We start from the raw sequence: 20,902 nt of genomic DNA, 5'->3' as shown, positions 1-20,902 counted from the left end.
GAAATGTTGCGCGACACAGCAGCGTGATCATGATACCCCTGCTGACTTTGACGTCTGTATTCAACATGATCGTTCAAGTCAGGGTGGACAAGAGAGAGCTTGGTATTGAGACCTCTCTTCATCAATAGTTCAGCAGGGGGGACCCCGGTAAGCGTGTGGGGTCTTGTCCTGTAACTAAGCAAAACGCGTGACAAGCGAGTGCAGTGAACTTTAAGTTACACGTTTCATACTCTGCTTGATGGTTTGGACAGCACGCTCTGCTTGACCATTAGATGCGGGTTTGAATGGTGCTGACCTCACATGTTTGATACCATTGAGTTTCATGAACTCTTGAAACTCCAGACTAGTGAAACAAGGTCCACTGTCGCTTACAACGATGTCTGGCAGACCATGAGTGGCAAACATGACACGAAGGCTCTCAATGGTAGCTGTGGATGTACTGGATGACATGATTATACACTCTATCCACTTGGAATATGCATCCACCACGACTAAAAACATCTTTCCCAGGAAGGGACCTGCAAAGTCGCTGTGGATCCTGGACCATGGTTTAGATGGCCACGACCACAGACTCAGCGGCGATTCTGCTGGTGCTGTACTTAGCTGCATGCAAGTGTTGCACTGATGCACACATGATTTCAGATCAGTGTCAATTCGGGCCACCATACATGAAACCTGGCAATGGCTTTCATCATGACAACACTGGGATGAGTGCTATGTAGATCATGTACAAATTTCTCTCTGCCTTTCTTAGGCATAACAACACGATTATCCCACAGTAAACAATCTGACTGAATGGATAGTTCATCTTTGCGACGGTCGTAAGGTTTGGTCTCATCAACCATTTGCTTGAGTATGGCAGACGAATCACCACTAAGGACACAGAGTTTCACAACCGATAATATCGGGTCCTGGCTGGTCCCGCAATGTACCAGCAGCATGTTGGAGCAAAACAGATTAGCAGCAACAATTTTCCTCCCCAGGAATTCGACTTCTGATGCCATGAAGACGCACTTCGAACGTTTCAGTCTGAGTCCCACTTTGTCCAGACGATGTCGAACCTCTTTCAGGTTGTTCACATGTTAGGCAGTGTCATGACATGTGACCAGGATGTCATCTTGGAACATGACGGTTCAGGGAAGCACTTCAGTAGACTCTCCATGTTCCTCTGAAATATGGCTGCAACCGAGCAAATTCCGAAAGGACACCTGTTGTAGATAAACAGTGTTGATGCACGTAAGTTTCTTTGACGTCTTGACCAGCTCCTGTATCATGTAGGCCGACGTCAGATCCAGTTTGGTGAATGACTTCCCCCCCCCCCCCCGGCTAGCGTTGCAAACAGGTCATCAGCCTTCAGTAACGGGTATTGATCCTGTTTCGAAATTCGGTTGATCGTAACCTTGTCGTCTCCACAAATCCTGACAGTGCATCACTCTTCAACACAGGAACAATGGGGCTGGCCCATTCGTTAAATTCAACCCTTCACGCTGGAGTCTGTCCAGTTCGATTTCGACCTTCTCCCTTATCATGTATGGAACCGCCCAAGCTTTATGATGGACGGGTCTTGCATCCGAGTCCACGTGAACCTTGGCTCCCTTGAAATTGCCGATGCCTGGTTCAAATAGCGAGGGGAACTTGCTCAGCACTTGAGCACATGGAGTATCATCCTCCGACGACAACGCTTTGATCTCGTTCCAATTCCATTTGATTTTTTCTAGCCAATTCCTGCCAAACAGCATTGAACCATTGCCTGGAACAATCCATAATGGTAAATCATGAACTGCACCATCATATGACACCTTGACTACTGCACTGCCAATCACCGTTATGAGTTCTTTAGTGTACGTATGCAACTTGGCATTGATTGGACTCAGCTTAGGCCTCACAGCCTTAGTATCCCACAGCTTGTCGAATGTCATCTGGCTCATTATTAATTGACTCGCACCCGTGTCCAATTACATCGATACCGGCACACCGTTAAGTTTCACATTAATCATTATTGGTTGGCTCTTTGTTCGGAACGAATACAGTCCATACACTTCCTACTCTGGTATCTCGGATTGCATATCCGGATCCGCGCTATACTGGTCATCATTCTCCACGTGGTGTGTCGCAGCACGCTTGCTCAGTTGCGGACACAAGCGCTGGAGATGCCCCAGTCTCGAACAGCCTTTACAAAATGTACTGATGAAGCCGATGATTGCCCCCACAACGCCAACACGGTGAGATTGGATTCATTCCCGTTGGCGGATTTTGTGCAGCCACAGGTTTCGCATACTCAGTCAAGTAGGCTCTGCCATAGGCAGCTCTGCCAAACGACGATACAATCTTGTTTACAGTAGTTGCCGAGTTCCAATTTTTCGATGATATCTGCTTTAAGTTTTTGTCCGTTGTCATGCATGCCTGGGCAATCGTGATGACCTTGCTCAAATCCAGTGTCTCCGCCGCCAGTAGCTTACGCAGGATCACCTCGTGGTTGATGCCGATTACAAAGAAATCCCGCAGCATGTCTCCCAACGCGTTTTTGAACTTACGCGGTCCAGCTAGACGTCTTAGGTCGGCAACGAATTCCGTCCCATCCTGGCCCTCAGAACGAATGTGCTTGTAGAATCGATATCGTGAGATGATGATGCCTTCTTTTGGTTTGAGCCGGTCACGTACCAGAGCATACAATTCCTCATAGTCCTTATCCGTTGGACTTACAGGCGAGAGACGATTCTTTGAGTCCATAGATTTTCGGACCGCAAACCGTGAGGAGGACCGCCCTACGCCTAACTGCTTCCATTTTGTTGGCCACGAAGTACTGGTCCAAGCGAGCTACAAAATCTGCCCAGTCCTCTCCCTCCACGAATCGCTCCAGAATTCCAATTGTGCTCATTTTTGTATGCGAAGGTTCTTAAGTTACCTCGACGCCAAATGCTATGTATGTAATAACTCAATAGACTAAATACTGTAAACTAACACAGGTACAAACCTAGCTCTGCTTTATTAGGGCCCAAAGTGATTACATTACATGATGGCTTACCTTTTAGACCTGGGCCACACACATGTGCGTACAGCCCAATGACCTCCGACAGTGGCGCCACCTGGTGGCTAGTAACCCCAAGCATACATACATGACAATCGTCCCCACAAGCAGGATGCCCATCCTGAAGTGAGGCGTATCAGGAAGTAAGGGCGAGTCGCCACTGAATGTGTGTATTAGAAGCTTGTAGATTGTAGGAGGAAAGGCAGTCTGGGGGAGATGGGTAGGTCCACAGGTTTGGGATCCCAAGAAGATGGAGCGACGAGTCTTCATTTCACCAGTGAAGGTCGTTTTCACTTCGCGGGATGAGATTCGGTGTTGGCAAGGCTGGCATTTGTTGACCATCCCCTAGTTACCTTGAGAAGGTGGAGGCGGGCCTTATCCTTGAACCGCCGCAGTCTTGCAATGATGGCGCACCTGTGATGGTGTTGGGTTGAGAATTGACACAGTGACAATGAAGAAACAGCAATACCAGTGTGGGGGTACAATGCCCACCGTGCGGGGTTCCTATTCAGTACCAGGCAGCTACTGGGCCTTGAGAACAAGTCTGGTGTGTCTTCAGCCTTTGGTTTTCTCTCCACTGCAGATTTATGTTCAGAGCACGGATATTGACCGAACTCTGATGAGTGCTGAGGTGAATCTCGCTGCTCTGTACCCTCCACAAGGACATCAGATCTTCCGTCCTGGCCTTACCTGGCAACCAATTCCTGTGCATACAGTGCCTGTGAAAGATGACAAGGCAAGTATTAGTAATACTAAGAATGCGGGGAGAGCAGTGCCCAGTGGGACAGAGTTCCTGTTCTTGTATTACTCGATGGAACAGTGTGGGGTGCACTACCCTCGGGCGGGGGTCCTGTTCCCTTATCATAACAACATAAGAACATAAAAAATAGGAGCAGGAGTACGCCATACGGCCCCTCGAGCCTGCTCCGCCATTCAATACGATCATGGCTGTTCCGATCATGGACTCGGGTCCACTTCCCTGCCCGCTCCCCATAACCCCTTGTCCCCTTATCGGTTAAGAAAGTGTCTATTTCTGTCTTAAATTTATTCAATGACCCAGCTTCCACAGCTCTCTGAGGCATCGAATTTCACAGATTTACAACCCTCTGAGAGAAGAAATTCCTCCTCATCTCTGTTTTTAATGGGCAGCCCCTTATTCTAAGATCATGCCCTCTAGTCCTAGTCTCCCCCATCAGTGGAAACATCCTCTCTGCATCCACCTTGTCAAGCCCCCTCATAATCTTAGACGTTTCAATAAGATCACCTCTCATTCTTCTGAATTCCAATGAGTAGAGGCACAACCTACTCAACCTTTCCTCATAAGTCAACCCGATGGGACAGTGTGGTGCACTATCCACTGGGACAGGGTTTGACACTGATGATACAAAGATGGGTGGGAAAGCAAGTTGTGAGGAGTACACAAACAATCTGCAAAGGGATATAGACAGGCTAAGTGAGTGGGCAAAAATTGGCAGATGGAGTATAATGTGGGAAAATGTGAGGTTATCCACCTTGGCAGAAATAATAGAAAAGCAAATTATAATTTAAATGGAGAAAAATTGCAAATTGCTGCAGTATAGAGGGACCTGGGGGTCCTTGTGCATAAAATACAAAAAGTTAGTGTGCAGGTACAGCAAATAATCAGGAAGGCAAATGGAATGTTGGCCTTTATTGCAAGGGGAATAGAGTATAAAAGCAGAGAAGTCCTGCTACAACTGTACAGGGTATTGGTGAGGCCACACCTGGAGTACTGTGTACAGTTTTGGTCTCCGTATTTAACGAAGGATATACTTGCATTGGAGGCTGTTCAGAGAAGGTTCACTAGGTTGATTCTGAAGATAAGGGGGTTGACTTATGAGGAAAGGTTGAGTAGGTTTGGCCTACACACATTGGAGTTCAGAAGAATGAGAGGTGATCTTATTGAAACGTCTAAGATTATGAGGGGACTTGACAAGGTGGATGCAGAGAGGATGTTTCCACTCATAGGGGAAACTAAAACTAGTGGACATAAGGCTCAATTTTCCCCGGTGATTTGCGGTGTTTTTTTGGAGCACGCTGCTATTTTTGTCCCAAGTTGAAAAACCACAGTTGCCCCGATCAATTTGCACCGGCGTAACTCAGTTAGTTACCATTTTTTTAGATCAGTTTTTTTTCAGCCACAGGGGGCGTAACCTGCCACCCGCACCAATTCTGGCCATTTAGGCAAGTTTGGCCAGCTGAGAGTTACGCCAGTTCTGCTTAGGCCGGTGTATGTGGCCTCTGCAGAGAAACCTTCCCGAACGTTAAAGAAATCGGCGCAGGGGAAGGGAATCGGCGCGGGTAAGTGCAGCAGATGCCCGGACAGCAGCAGCAGGAAAGGTAAGAGAGAGAGGGAGAGAGAGAAAGAGAGTGGTGGAAGGGAGTGTAGGGAGGGGCTGGGGGGGAAGCCTTTCGGGTGTAGTTAGGTGCGGGGACTGGAAGGGAGGAGGTCATTCGGCCTGGGATAGGACTGGGGAGCAGGACTGGTAAGGAACTCGGGGCTGGTGGGGGGGGGGAAATCGGACCGGCAAGCCCTTCGGCCAGGGATAGAAGCGGGGTGCGGGACTGGCAAGGCACTTGGGGCTGGGGGGGAGGGGTGGGTGCTGGAGCTGAACCGACACCGGCAAGCCCTTCAGCCAGGGCGGGGAGCGGGACCGGCTTTAATAATTGGAGATAAGTTGCTGCAATGTATTTTAATGTGTTGGGAGCTGGCTGTATGCTTCACTTTGCAGCCTCAGCTCACATTGTGTCCCTGGTTACCATGGCAACCTGATCTTTTTGGCGCAGATCAAGGTTCCACTCCCAAAACTAAAGTACAGGTTAGGCCACACCAAAATGAAGAAATCCAACGGGGAAGCTTAGAACTTTTTCTTTGGTGTACTTGGGGCCCCCAGAAAATGGGCGTAACTCTTCAAGTACGTCAAAAAAAAAGCTTTTGGGAAAATTGAGCCCATAGTCTTAGAATAAGGGGCCGCCCATTTAAAACTGAGATGAAGAGAAATTTCTTCTCTGAGGGTTGTAAATCTGTGGAATTCTCTGACACAGAGAGTTGTGGAGGCTGGGTCATTGAATATATTTAAGGCAGAGATAAACAGAATTTTGAGCGATAAAGGAGTAAAGGGTTATGGGGAGCGGGTTGGGAAGTGGAGCTGAGTCCATGATCAGATCGGCCATGATCTTATTAAATGGCGGAGCAGGCTCGAGGGGCCAAATGGCCTACTCCTGTTCCTATTTGTTATGTTCTTATGATTCCTGGCTGGGTCCAGTCACTCCTTCGATTTATTGTGGCACGAGTTGAGAACTGAGCTCTTCCCACCGATGTCTACTGAAAGTGATGCTATTGTTTCAGTTTCTCAAGTTCCCGATATCGAACTGCCCCCGTTATCAGCAGCTGTTAAAGGAGACTATGGAAAGCCGAGAAGTTCGGGAAAAAGTGAAGGAAAGTCAGGCAAGTGTCAAGGACCATTCATTAACACAACTGTACCTAATGTGGCACACGCAGAAATAATTAGCCTTTCTTATATTGCCTTTCACTCCCTCGGGATGTGTCAGAACACTTCACAGTCAATGACTTACTTTTGAAATGTAGTCAGTGTTGTAATGTGGGAAACGCAGCTTGGATATGTAATTGGCTAAGGGATAGGTGGCAGAGAATGATGATGAACGATTGTTTTTCTGACTGGAGAAGTATGCAGTGTGGTCCATCCCCCAGGGGCCGGTATTAGGACCATTGTTTTTCGAGTTCTATATAAAATACCTGGACGTGGGTATACAGAGTACAATTGCGAAGTTTGTGAATGTCACAACACTTAGCAACATATAAATACTGAGCAAGGTAGTAGAAGACTTCAGGAGGATGCAGGATGGTGAAACGGGCAGACACATGGCAAATGCAATTTAATGTGGATAATAAGGGGATTAGAGATAGTAAGGGGAAAAAGTCACTGGTCGGCGTAGTTTATAGGCCCCCAAATAATAACTTCATGGTGGGGCGGGCAACAATCAAGGGAATAATGGAGGCATGTGAAAAAGGAACGGCAGTAGTTATGGGGGATTTTAACCTACATATCGATTGGTCAAATCAAATCGCAGGGGGTAGCCTGGAGGAGGAATTCATAGAATGCATGCGGGATTGTTTCTTAGAACAGTATGTAACAGAGCCTACAAGGGAGCAAGCCATTTTGGATCTGGTCCTGTGTAACGAGACAGGAAAAATAAACGATCTCCTCGTAAAAGATCCTCTCGGAATGAGTGATCACAATATGGTTGAATTTGTAATACAGATTGAGGATGAGGAAGTTGTGTCAGAAACGAGCGTACTATGCTTAAACAAAGGGGACTACAGTGGGATGAGGGCAGAGTTGGCTAAAGTAGACTGGAAACAAGGCTTAAACGGTGGCACAATTGAGGAACAGTGGAGGACTTTTAAGGAGCTCTTTCATAATGCGCAACAAAAATATATTCCAGTGAAAAAGAAGGGCGGCAAGAGAAGAGATAACCAGCCGTGGATAACCAAGGAAATAAAGGAAAGTATCAAATCAAAGACCAATGCGTATAAGGTGGCCAAGGTTAGTGGGAAACTAGAGGATTGGGAAGATTTTAAGCAACAGCAAAGAATGACTAAAAAGCAATAAAGAAAGGGAAGATAGATTACGAAGGTAAACTTGCGCAAAACATAAAAACAGATAGTAAAAGCTTTTACAGATATATAAAACGGAAAAGAGTGACTAAAGTAAATGTTAGTCCCTTAGAAGATGAAAAGGGGGATTTAATAATGGGAAATATGGAAATGGCTGAGACCTTAAACAATTATTTTGCTTCCGTCTTCACAGTGGAAGACACAAAAACCATGCCAAAAATTGCTGGTCAGAGGAATGTGGGAAGGGAGGACCTTGAGATGATCACTATCACTAGGGAGGTAGTGCTGGACAGACTAATGGGACTGAAGGTAGACAAGTCCCCTGGTCCTGATGAAATGCATCCCAGGGTATTAAAAGAGATGGCGGAAGTTATAGCAGATGCATTTGTTATAATCTACCAAAATTCTCTGGACTCTGGGGAGGTACCAGCGGATTGGAGAGCAGGCAAAAGGCAGGTAACTATAGGCCGGTTAGTTTAACATCTGTAGTGGGAAAAATGCTTGAAACTATCATTAAAGAAGAAATAGCGGGACATCTGGATAGGAATAGGGCAATCAAGCAGACGCAGCATTGATTCATGAAAGGGAAATCATGTTTAACTAACTTACTGGAATTCTTTGAGGATATAACGAGCATGGTGGATAGAGGTGTACCGATGGATGTGGTGTATTTAGATTTCCAAAAGGCATTCGAGAAGGTGCCACACAAAAGGCTACTGCAGAAGATAAAGGTACGCGGAGTCAGAGGAAATGTATTAGCATGGATAGAGAATTGGCTGGCGAACAGAAAGCAGAGAGTCGGGATAAATGGGTCCTTTTCCGGTTGGAAATCAGTGGTTAGTGGTGTGCCACAGGATCAGTGCTGGGACCACAACTGTTTACAATATACATAGATGACCTAGAGGAGGGGACAGAGTGTAGTGCAACAAAATGTGCAGATAACACTAAGATTAGTGGGAAAGCGGGTTGTGTAGAGGACTCAGAGAGGCTGCAAGGAGATTTGGATAGGTTAAGCGAATGGGCTAAGGTTTGGCCGATGGAATACAATGTCGGAAAGTGTGAGGTCATCCACCTTGGGGGAAAAAAAACAGTAAAAGGGAATATTATTTGAATGGGGAGAAATTACAACATGCTGTGGTGCAGAGGGACCTGGGGGTCCTTGTGCATGAAACTCTTTTTGGAGTTTATCTGAAAACATAAAACATTAATCCATGCCACCCGACCTGGATGACACACTAGACATTTACAAGGCCCTTTTTTTTTCTTTTTTGTGTTTTTTTTTGTGTTTTTCTTTTTTTTGGGGTTTTTTTTTTTGGGCACTAAAATCACATTTTTTTTCCTCCAGTGCCCCTTATAAAAGGGGAGGGGGACACTAAAAGCACCGGCAATTAAAACAAATTAAACTTTAAAACGTAAAACAATTCAACGTTTTTTTTTGAAACAACTGCCTCCCTGTCGGGGAATTGAACCCCGGTCTCCCGCGTGACAGGCGGGGATACTCACCACTATACTAACGAGGAACTGACGGGTAAAATTCATGGGTAAACTGAGGGCTCATCCGGGATTTGAACCCGGGACCTTTCGCAAATTTCAAGTAACAACCCCTAAGCGAGAATCATACCCCTAGACCAACGAGCCAATTGCTTTTAACAAATTCGCGTGTCATCCTTGTGCAGGAGCCATCAAGCAAACTCTACTCTGTAATGCTCATTGGTTTGTGTAACGTCCAGCATGAATCCCAAAAGGTTAGTTTGCAGGTGCAGCAGGTAATCAGGAAGGCAAATGGAATGTTGGCCTTCATTGCGAAAGGGATGGAGTACAAAAGCAGGGAGGTGTTGCTGCAACTGTATAAGGTATTGGTAAGGCCGCACCTGGAGTACTGCGTGCAGTTTTGGTCACCTTACTTAAGGAAGGATATACTAGCTTTGGAAGGGGTACAGAGACGATTCACTAGGCTGATTCGAGAAATGAGGGGGTTACCTTATGATGATAGATTGAGTGGACTGGGTCTTTACTCCTTGGAGTTCAGAAGGATGAGGGGTGATCTTATAGAAACATTTAAAATCATGAAAGGGATAGACAAGATAGAGGCAGAGAGGTTGTTTCCATTGGTGGGGGAGACTAGAACTAGGGGGCACAGCCTCAAAATACGGAGGAGCCAATTTAAAACCAAGTTGAGAAAGAATTTCTTCTCCCAGGGGGTTGTGAATCTGTGGAATTCTCTGCCCAAGGAAGCAGTTGAGGCTAGCTCATTGAATGTTTTCAAGTCAAAGATAGATAGATTTTTAAGCAATAAGGGAATTAAGGGTTACGGGGAGAGACGGCGGGTAAGTGGAGCTGAGTCCACGACCAGATCAGCTAAGATCTTATTGAATGGCGGAGCAGGCTCGAGGGGCTAGATGGCCTACTCCTGTTCCTAATTCTTATGTTCTTATAAGTGTGAGGTGATGCACCTTGGGAGAAACAACATGGAGAAGCAGTATGATCTAAATGGGACTACTTTGAGGGGTTGAAAGAGCAGAGGAAACAGGGGGTGCATATTCACAAATCCTTGAAAATGGCATGGCAAGTTAATATGGCGGTTAAGAGAGTCTATGGAATACTCATCTTTGTAAATAAGGGCATTAAATATAAAAACAAGGGAGCTATGCTAAACCTTTACACATTGCTGGCTAGGCCTCAGCTGGAATATTTTGTCCAATTCTTTACACCATAATTAGTGAGGATGTCCACACCTTGGAAATGGTACAGAGGAGGTTTTACTGGAATGATACCAGGTTTGAGGGACTTGTGTTACTTAGAGAAATTGGAGAAGCTGTGGTTGTCTAATGGCATCTGAGTCCACCACCCTATCAGGCAGTGTGTCCAGATCTTAACAACCCTCTGTGTGACATCATTTCCCCTTTAGTTCTTTTATTAACCAGTTATTTGTGAACTCTGGTTACTGAGGGAAGTTTCTCTCTGCTTGCTCAATCAAAACCCCTCGGGCCTGAAGTTGATGGCCTTACCACCCAGTGCAGCCGACACTCCTCCTCGAGTTGGGCCCAGTGCCACTTTCCATTTGGGCTGGATCGGGCGGGAGGGGAGAATCGGCGGGAAGCACCCGCTGACGTCAGCGGGCGGCCGAGTGGTGTAAGTGGACTCCCGCCAGCCGGGATGCCAGATTGGTGCAGGCGGGAGTCGGTACCAGAACGGATAAGGACCGCTGGCTGGAGGCTGGTCTGTCCCCGACGGTGAGTGTGAAGAGCTGAAAAACAGGTGAGTAAACATTTTATAATGTTTTTCTTTGCAGCGACTTAGCTGGATGGGGTCCCCTGAAGGTCTTCCGATGGTTTTATTTATTTTTATGCTTTTCCTTTTCAGGTCTTTGGCCCTCCGTGGGCCTGACTCCATCCTCGGTGGCACTTGGCTAGCAAGCGCCTTTACCGCCGAGATTGGGCGCTGCCACCCAGATTGGTGGCATAAGTCCCTCATTTGCTGTCCGCCGCCCTTTGAAGGATGTTTTCAATGAAAACCCCGCCCAAAGTACCGTCAGGTACCGCGGCGGACATCGGCGGACCTTTGGGCGGCACTTTCGACCCCCTCCATTAGGTCTCCCCTTAACCTTCTCTGTTCTAAGATCAACCCCAGCTTTTCCCGTCTCTCCACATAACAAAATCCCTCAGCCCCGGGACCAGTCTGGTCAATCTCCTCTGCACCCTCTCCAAGGCCGTGACATCCGGCCTAAAGTGCGGTGCGCAGAATTGGACACAATACTCCAGCTGGGGCCTAACCAGTGTTTATAAAGGTTTAGGATAACGTCCTGGCTTTTGTACTCTCTGCCTCTCGTACTAAAGCCCAGAGTCCCAAACGTTATTTAACAGCCTGATCAACTTGTTCTGTCACCTTCAAACATTTGTGTACCCGCGCCCCCCCCCCGGTCTCTGTTCCTGCACCCCCTTTAAACTGTACTCTTTATTTATATTATCTCTCCTCAGTCTTCCTTCCAAAATGTATCACTTCACACTTATTTGCGTAAAATTTCATTTGCCATGTTAAATTTTGTTTTATAATACTCCTGTGAAGTGCCTTGGGTTGTTTTACTACGTTAAAGGTGCTATATAAGTACAAGTTGTTGTTGTTGTTACTATCCTCCTCACTGTTTGAGTTTCATATCATCTACAAATGTTGAAATTATACTCTGTATACCCAAGTCCAGGTCGTTAATATCATCATAGACAATCCCTCGAAATCAAGCAAAACTTGCTTCCACTCCAAAAGTGAGTTGTCAGGTGACTGTACAGTCCAATACGAGAACCACAGTCTCTGTCACAGGTGGGGCAGATAGTCGTTGAGGAAAGGGGTGGGTGGGACAGGTTTTCCGCACGCTGCTTCCGCTGCATGCTCTCGGCGATGAGACTCGAGGTGCTCATCGTCCTCCCAGATGCACTTCCTCCACTTTGGGCGGTCTTGGGCCAGGGATTCCCGGTGTCAGTGGGGACATTGCATTTATCAAGGAGGCCTTGAGGGTGTCCTTGAAACATTTCCTCTGCCCACTTGGGGCTCGCTTGCCGTGTAGGAGTTATGAGTAGAGCCCTTGCTTTGGGAGTCTCTTATCGAGCATGCAGACAATGTGGCCTACCCAACGGAGCTGGTCGAGTGTGGTCAGTGCTGGGGATGTTGGTCTGATCGAGAACACTGACGTTGGTGCGTCTGTCCTCCCAGGGGATTTGCAGGATCTTGCGGAGACATCGCTGATGGTATTTCTCCAGTGATTTGAGGTATCTACTGTATATGGTCCATGTCTCTGAGCCATACAGGAGGGCGGGTATCACTGCAGCCCTGTAGACCGTGAACTTGGTGCCAGATTTGAGGGCCTGATCTCCATCACTCTCTTCCTCAGGCGGCCGAAGGCTGCGCTGGCGCACTGGAGGCGGTGTTGAATTTTGTCGTCAATGTCTGCCCTTGCTGATAGTCGGCTCCCAAGGTATGGAAAATGGTCCATGTTGTCCAAGGCCGTGCCGTGCATCTTGCTGACTGGGGGGGCAGTGCTTAGTGGTGAGGTCAGGTTAGTGGAGGACCTTTGTCTTACAGATGTTTAGTGTAAGGCCCATGCTTCCATATGCCTCGGTGAAAATGTTGACGATGGCTTGGAGTTCAGCCTCAATGTGCGCAGACGCAAGCGTCGTCCGTGTACTGTAGCTCGACGACAGAGGATGGGACGGTCTTGGATCTGGCCTAGAGGCGGCGAAGGTTGAACAGGTTCCCATTGGTTCTGTAGTTTAGTTCCACTCCAGCGGGGAGCTTGTTGAGTGCGAGGTGGAGCATGGCAGCGAGGAAGATCGAGAAGAGGGTTGGCGTGATGATGCAGTCCTGCTTGACCCTGGTCCGGACGTGGATTGGGTCAGTGATGGATCCGTTGGTCAGGATCACGGCCTGCATGTCATCGTGGAGCAGGCGGAGGATGGCGACAAACTTTTGGGAGCAGCCGAAACGGAGGAGGACGCTCCATAGTCCCTCGCAGTTGACCATGTCAAAGGCCTTTGTAAGGTCAAAGAAGGCCATGTACAAGAGTTGGTGCTGTTCCCTGCATTTCTCTTGCAGTTGTCGCTATTGAGAGAGTGCAGCGAAGGTTCACCAGACTGATTTCTGGTAGGACTGACATATGAAGAAAGACTGGATCGACTCGGCTTATATTCACTGGAATTTAGAAGAATGAGAGGGGATCTCATAGAGACATATAAAATTTTGACGTGATTGGAAAGATTAGATGCAGGAAGACTATTCCCAATGTTGGGGAAGTCCAGAACCAGGGGTCACGGTCTAAGGATAAGGGGTAAGCTATTTAGGACCGAGATGAGGAGAAACTTCTTCACTCAGAGAATTGTGAACCTGTTGAATTCTCTACCACAGAAAGTTGTTGAGGCCAGTTCGTTAGATATATTCAAAAGGGAGTTAGATGTGACCCTTACGGCTAAAGGGATCAAGGGGTATGGAGAGAAAGTGTCTGTTGTACCCTGTAGTGGATGGAATCCGCACTATGACTCCAGGAGGAGCTCCTCAGCCACAGGGAGAAGACGGTTGAGGAGGATTCTAGCGATGACCTTCCCAGTGGCTGACAACAGGAAGATTTCCCTGTAGACCAGGTCATTAATATATATCAAAAAGTGCAGTGGTCCTAATACTGAGCCCTGGTGATCCCTCTGGTCTGAAAAACAACCGTCCACCACTGCTCTCCACTCTCTGCTATCCAGGCCAAATTTGTACCCATGCAGCCACTGTCCCTGTAATCCCATGTGATTACTATGATTTGCCTTTAACAAATCCACGCTGGCTTTCATTTATTAGACCATACTCGTACTTTTCCAAGTGCCAAATCATTTTGTTCCGGATTCCTGTCCCCAAAAATCTCCCCACCAGCGATGTGAGTCTGTAGTTGTCAGGTTTATTTATCCCTTTCCCCTTTTTGAAACATTGGAATAGAAACTAAACTAAGGCATAGGGGTCAAGTTTCGGGCCGCGCCTAGAACGGCGCAGCCCCGCGAGCCACGCCTGATTTCCGCGCTCAAAACCGTGCCTAAAACTTACCTCGGTATTCTCTCCGCTGCTGGAACGTTCCAGGCCCTTGGCGCAGCGCCGGGATCTCTGCACATGCACGTTAGAATGTGCGCGCATGTGCAGTAGCTCCAGGCCGCTGTGGGAGGGACCCGAAGCACCCCGCCCCTAGCCCTGACCGAATGGGCTCACTGGGGCGGTGAAGATCAGACAAGGGCCTCCCTCCTCTTCAGCTCCTGCTCCGGCTCCCACCACCCCCCCCGTTCAGCTCCCGGTCCGGTCTGCTCCCACTCCCTCCACGTCTTCGGCGGGTCCCGCTGGCCCGCGCGGCATCTTGCCTTTTGGGGGGGGGGGGGCCGCCTTAAGTCTTCGACCCGGCTTTCTCTCGTTGGCCGGGCCCGTTCAGCCTCACTGTCCCCCCACCTCCCTCCTCCCTCCCTCCCTCCCTCTCCTCTCCTCTCCCCTCTCCCTCCCTCCTCCCCTTTCCCACTCCCCCTTCCTCCCCCCACCCCTCGCTGTCAGAAACACAGAGAGACACTGACAGACAGAGAGAGAGAGAGACACTGGGATAAGGGGGGTGGGGGCGTCCCAGCACGCTGTTGGAAGGCTCCCGGTGCTGCAGTCGATGAGTAGAAACTAAATTTTTTATTTATTGATTTTTTAATTATTTTTTTAATTTTTTTTGATTGATTTATTTGTTGATTTATTGATTTATTTATCATTTATTATTGATGATGGCTCTTTATTTGTAAAAGTGATGGGTTTCATGCTTGTAACCTCCCCCCCCCCCCCCCCACCCCCCCATTTCTCATTCCCTATGCCTGATTTATAAGTGTAGGCAAGTTTTTCTGAGCGTACAAAAATCTACACTTACTCCATTCTAAGTTGGTTTGGAGTAAGTTTTCGCTGCCTAAACTTGCAAAACAGGCGTAAGTGGCCGGACACACCCCTTTTTGAAAAGAAATCTGTTCTAAAATGAAACTAATCTAACTCACTAGAACTGGAGCAAACTAAATGCCGAGAATTGCAATTTCTAAGATACTCCATTCTAAACTAGTTGCTGCAAAAAAAATAGGAGCAACTCAGTCCGAAACTTGACCCTAGTTTCTGTGAGTGAAACTGCTTCAGTTTTGTCCTGCAGATCACAGAAGGGTCACAGTGTTGTGGCTGCACCGAAGAACTAATTTACAAGATCGGCAGTAAATCACATTTTAAAAATGCAAGCTGTTAAGGATGGGCAAGAAATGCCGGTCTTGCCAGCAATGCCCACATCGCGAGAATGAATAAATAATGGTAAATAAATGGAGCCATCCAGACCAGGAAAGTCCCACGCTCCATCTGTGCTGTTGGCCGCCTAAGCTGAGGCAGCAGTAGGGTGATCCTAAGGCTAGGGGAGTTATCCCCGGTGTCCTGGCCAATATTTATCCCTCAACCAACATAATTTAAAAAACGATTATCTGCTCATGATCACATTGCTGTTTGTGGGAGCTTGCTGTGCACAAAATGACTGCCCTGTTTTTTACATTATAAAAGCGACAACACTTCAAAACTGGCTGTAAAATGCTTTGAGACGTCCTGAGGTCATGAAAGGCGCTATATAAATGCAAGGTTTTTTTTCCAATTGGTCTCAGCACCTTGCGCGAAGTGTTGTTGACCTCTTTGGCTCGGGGATGTTACTGAGCCCGACATTGAGTGGATTAACACCACCTTTGAATGAAGCGACTGCTAAGCATTGTGGCTAACTAACACGTACATGTGAATGGCTCCTGAGTTTTCCTTCCAGAGCCGTAGCCTGTGAGATAAAGTGCTTCCTGATCAGTGCTGCTCTTGCCTCGCCAGTTTGTACCCGTGCCCCACTGTCCTCAAGTCCTGGCTTGACCAGGAACAAGCTCGGCTTTGAGATTATTTATAACTGACAGAGTGTGATGAACTAACTGGAAGCTGCGACACTTCCTTTAACCAGAAGCAGCAGTTATGTTTCGGACGGCAGAACATCTGTCAGTGCTGTGTTCTTCTGCTAATGACCAGCAGGAGGTCATCTCGCCCCTTCAGCCTATTCCACCTTTCAATTAGAGCAGGGTTGATCTGGACCTCAACCCCATTTTCCTGCCTTTGCTCCATATCTCTTCATACCCTTTGCCAACAAACTAATCTATTGATGTCGGGAGGGAAAGCGAAAGTGACTGATAGCACTGAACTGTGCTATCACAGTGAGGTACTATTGCTGCAGCAAAGAGAGCAGGGCTATGTTTGTTTAGCTAAGTCTGTGTGTCCATAGGTTACCGATCTGCGTGTTGTTTCTGTCAGCTTATGTGTACTTTTATGTCTTCTGTGCATGTTTGCACTTGTTTTTGTTCATCTGTTTTTAACGTGTTGAGCGTGCGTGTTTGCATTTGGGAAAGCAGGCCAAATATTGAGGGAGGGTATTAATACCCTATACCCAAACTTGGCTATTTCTGACTATAGCTTGGCCTGGACTGATTTGTCTGCTTACTAGTTCCCGATCGACTGGCCTCCACTGACCTGTAAGTCACTAGTTCCCTAAGGTCCAGTCTCGACTGACCTGTATGATCACTAGTTCCCTATCGACTGGTCTCGACTGACCGGTCTGGTCACTAGTTCCCGATCGACTGGTCTCAACTGACCTGTAGGGTCACTAGTTCCCAATCGACTGGTCTCGACTGACCTGTATGGTCACTAGTTCCCTATCAACTGGTCTCGACTGACCTGTATGGTCACTAGTTCCTGATCGATTGGTCTCGACTTACCTGTATGGTCACTAGTTCCCGATCGACTGGTCTCGACTGACCTGTATGGTCATTAGTTCCCGATCGACTGGCCTTGACTGACTGGTCTGGTCACTAGTTCCCTATTGACTGGCCTCGACTGACCTGTATGGTCACTAGTTCCCTATTGACTGGCCTCGACTGACCTGTATGGTCACTAGTTCCCGATCGACTGGTCTCGACTGACCTGTATGGTCACTAGTTCCCGATCGACTGGTCTCGACTGACCTGTATGGTCATTAGTTCCCGATCGACTGGCCTTGACTGACTGGTCTGGTCACTAGTTCCCTATTGACTGGCCTCGACTGACCTGTATGGTCACTAGTTCCCTATTGACTGGCCTCGACTGACCTGTATGGTCACTAGTTCCCGATCGACTGGTCTCGACTGACCTGTATGGTCACTAGTTCCCGATCGACTGGTCTCGACTGACCTGTATGGTCACTAGTTCCCGATCGACCTGTATGGTCACTAGTTCCCTATCGACTGGTCTCGACAGACCTGTATGGTCACTAGTTCCCTATCGACTGGCCTCGACTGACCTGTATGGTCACTAGTTCCCGATCGACTGGTCTCGACTGACCTGTATGGCCATTAGTTCCCGATCGACTGGTCTCGACTGACCTGTATGGCCATTAGTTCCCGATCGACTGGTCTCGACTGACCTGTATGGTCACTAGTTCCCTATCGACTGACCTCGACTGACCTGTATGGTCACTAGTTCCTGATCGATTGGTCTCGACTGACCTGTATGGTCACTAGTTCCCGTTCGACTGGTCTCGACTGACCTGTATGGTCATTAGTTCCCGATCGACTGGTCTCGACTTACCTGTCTGGTCACTAGTTCCCGATCGATTGGTCTCGACCTACCTGTATGGTCACTAGTTCCCTATCGATTGGTCTCGACTGACCTGTATGGTCACTAGTTCCCGATCGACTGGTCTCGACTGACCTGTATGGTCACTAGTTCCCGATCGACTGGTCTCGACTGACCTGTATGGTCACTAGTTCCCGATCGACTGGTCTCGACTGACCTGCATGGTCACTAGATCCCGATCGACTGGTCTCGACTGACCTGTATGGTCACTAGTTCCCTATCGACTGGTCTCGACTGACCTGTATGGTCACTAGTTCCCTATCGATTGGTCTCGACTGACCTGTATGGTCACTAGTTCCCGATCGACTGGTCTCGACTGACCTGTATGGTCACTAGTTCCCGATCGACTGGTCTCGACTGACCTGTATGGTCACTAGTTCCCGATCGACTGGTCTCGACTGACCTGCATGGTCACTAGTTCCCGATCGACTGGTCTCGACTGACCTGTATGGTCACTAGTTCCCTATCGACTGGTCTCGACTGACCTGTATGGTCACTAGATCCCGACGACTGGTCTCGACTGACCTGTATGGTCACTAGTTCCCGATCGACTGGTCTCGACTGATCTGTATGGTCACTAGTTCCCGATCGATTGGTCTCGACTGACCTGTATGGTCACTAGATCCCGACGACTGGTCTCGACTGACCTGTATGGTCACTAGTTCCCGATCGACTGGTCTCGACTGATCTGTATGGTCACTAGTTCCCGATCGATTGGTCTCGACTGACCTGTATGGTCACTAGTTCCCGATCGACTGGTCTCGACTGACCTGTATGGTGACTAGTTCCCGATCGACTGGTCTCGACTGACCTGTATGGTCACTAGTTCCCGATCGACTGGTCTCGACTGACCTGTATGGTCACTAGGTCCCGATCGACTGGTCTCGACTGACCTGTATGGTCACTAGTTCCCTATTGACTGGCCTCGACTGATCTGTATGGTCACTAGTTCCCGATCGACTGGTCTCGACTGACCTGTATGGTCACTAGTTCCCGATCGACTGGTCTCGACTGACCTGTATGGTCACTAGGTCCCGATCGACTGGTCTCGACTGACCTGTATGGTCACTAGTTCCCTATTGACTGGCCTCGACTGATCTGTATGGTCACTAGTTGCCGATCGAGTGGTCTCGACTGACCTGTATGGTCACTAGTTCCCGATCGACTGGTCTCGACTGACCTGTATGGTCACTAGTTCCCGATTGACTGGCCTCGACTGACCTGTATGGTCACTAGTTCCCTATCGACTGGTCTCGACAGACCTGTATGGTCACTAGTTCCCTATCGACTGGCCTCGACTGACCTGTTATGGTGGTCTCGACTGACCTGTGTGGTCTTTAGTTCCCGATCGACTGGTCTCGACTGACCTGTATGGTCACTAGTTCCTGATCGACTGGTCTCGACTGACCGGTCGGGTCACTAGTTCCTGATCGATTGGTCTCGACTGACCTGTATGGTCACTAGTTCCCGATCGACTGGCCTCGACTGACCTGTATGGTCACTAGTTCCCTATCGATTGGTCTCGACTGACCTGTATGGTCACTAGTTCCCGATCGACTGGTCTCGACTGACCTGTATGGTCACTAGTTCCCGATCGACTGGTCTCGACTGACCTGTATGGTCACTAGTTCCCGATCGACTGGTCTCGACTGACCTGCATGGTCACTAGATCCCGATCGACTGGTCTCGACTGACCTGTATGGTCACTAGTTCCCTATCGACTGGTCTCGACTGACCTGTATGGTCACCAGATCCCGACGACTGGTCTCGACCTACCTGTATGGTCACTAGTTCCCTATCGATTGGTCTCGACTGACCTGTATGGTCACTAGTTCCCGATCGACTGGTCTCGACTGACCTGTATGGTCACTAGTTCCCGATCGACTGGTCTCGACTGACCTGTATGGTCACTAGTTCCCGATCGACTGGTCTCGACTGACCTGCATGGTCACTAGATCCCGATCGACTGGTCTCGACTGACCTGTATGGTCACTAGTTCCCTATCAACTGGTCTCGACTGACCTGTATGGTCACTAGTTCCCGATCGACTGGTCTCGACTGATCTGTATGGTCACTAGTTCCCGATCGATTGGTCTCGACTGACCTGTATGGTCACTAGTTCCCGATCGACTGGTCTCGACTGACCTGTATGGTGACTAGTTCCCGATCGACTGGTCTCGACTGACCTGTATGGTCACTAGTTCCCGATCGACTGGTCTCGACTGACCTGTATGGTCACTAGGTCCCGATCGACTGGTCTCGACTGACCTGTATGGTCACTAGTTCCCTATTGACTGGCCTCGACTGATCTGTATGGTCACTAGTTCCCGATCGACTGGTCTCGACTGACCTGTATGGTCACTAGTTCCCGATCGACTGGTCTCGACTGACCTGTATGGTCACTAGGTCCCGATCGACTGGTCTCGACTGACCTGTATGGTCACTAGTTCCCTATTGACTGGCCTCGACTGATCTGTATGGTCACTAGTTGCCGATCGAGTGGTCTCGACTGACCTGTATGGTCACTAGTTCCCGATCGACTGGTCTCGACTGACCTGTATGGTCACTAGTTCCCGATCGACTGGTCTCGACTGACCTGTATGGTCACTAGTTCCCTATCGACTGGTCTCGACAGACCTGTATGGTCACTAGTTCCCTATCGACTGGCCTCGACTGACCTGTTATGGTGGTCTCGACTGACCTGTGTGGTCTTTAGTTCCCGATCGACTGGTCTCGACTGACCTGTATGGTCACTAGTTCCTGATCGACTGGTCTCGACTGACCGGTCGGGTCACTAGTTCCTGATCGATTGGTCTCGACTGACCTGTATGGTCACTAGTTCCCGATCGACTGGCCTCGACTGACCTGTATGGTCACTAGTTCCCTATCGACTGGCCTCGACTGACCTGTATGGTCACTAGTTCCCTATCGACTGGTCTCGACTGACCTGTATGGTCAATAGTTCCTGATTGATTGGTCTCGACTGACCTGTATGGTCACTTGTTCCCGATCGACTGGTC

General features: G+C 48.5%; 1 protein-coding gene and 2 non-coding genes across 3 annotated transcripts in view; 1 reads left to right on the top strand and 2 right to left on the bottom strand.

The window, feature by feature from the left end:
* LOC139250242 (lysosomal acid phosphatase-like) overlaps positions 1-20,902 on the top strand; it is a gene marked incomplete at its 3' end in the record, with an annotated part of 88,699 nt that overhangs the window by 54,904 nt on the left and 12,893 nt on the right. Inside the window, exons 4-5 of the mRNA XM_070872744.1 lie at positions 3,612-3,764; positions 6,396-6,494. Of these exons, the coding sequence (XP_070728845.1) occupies positions 3,612-3,764; positions 6,396-6,494 (252 nt within the window). The remainder of the gene's footprint in view (positions 1-3,611; positions 3,765-6,395; positions 6,495-20,902) is intronic.
* Positions 9,134-9,205, bottom strand: trnad-guc (transfer RNA aspartic acid (anticodon GUC)). Its single transcript has one exon. It is a non-coding gene; the product is annotated as a tRNA-Asp (tRNA).
* On the bottom strand, positions 9,236-9,323 carry trnap-agg (transfer RNA proline (anticodon AGG)). Its single transcript is given in 2 exon segments — positions 9,236-9,271; positions 9,288-9,323. It is a non-coding gene; the product is annotated as a tRNA-Pro (tRNA).

This window comes from Pristiophorus japonicus, unplaced genomic scaffold (assembly GCF_044704955.1).
Source record: "Pristiophorus japonicus isolate sPriJap1 unplaced genomic scaffold, sPriJap1.hap1 HAP1_SCAFFOLD_357, whole genome shotgun sequence".
NCBI lineage: Eukaryota > Metazoa > Chordata > Chondrichthyes > Pristiophoridae > Pristiophorus > Pristiophorus japonicus.
This window is presented reverse-complemented; position numbering and strand designations above follow the sequence as displayed.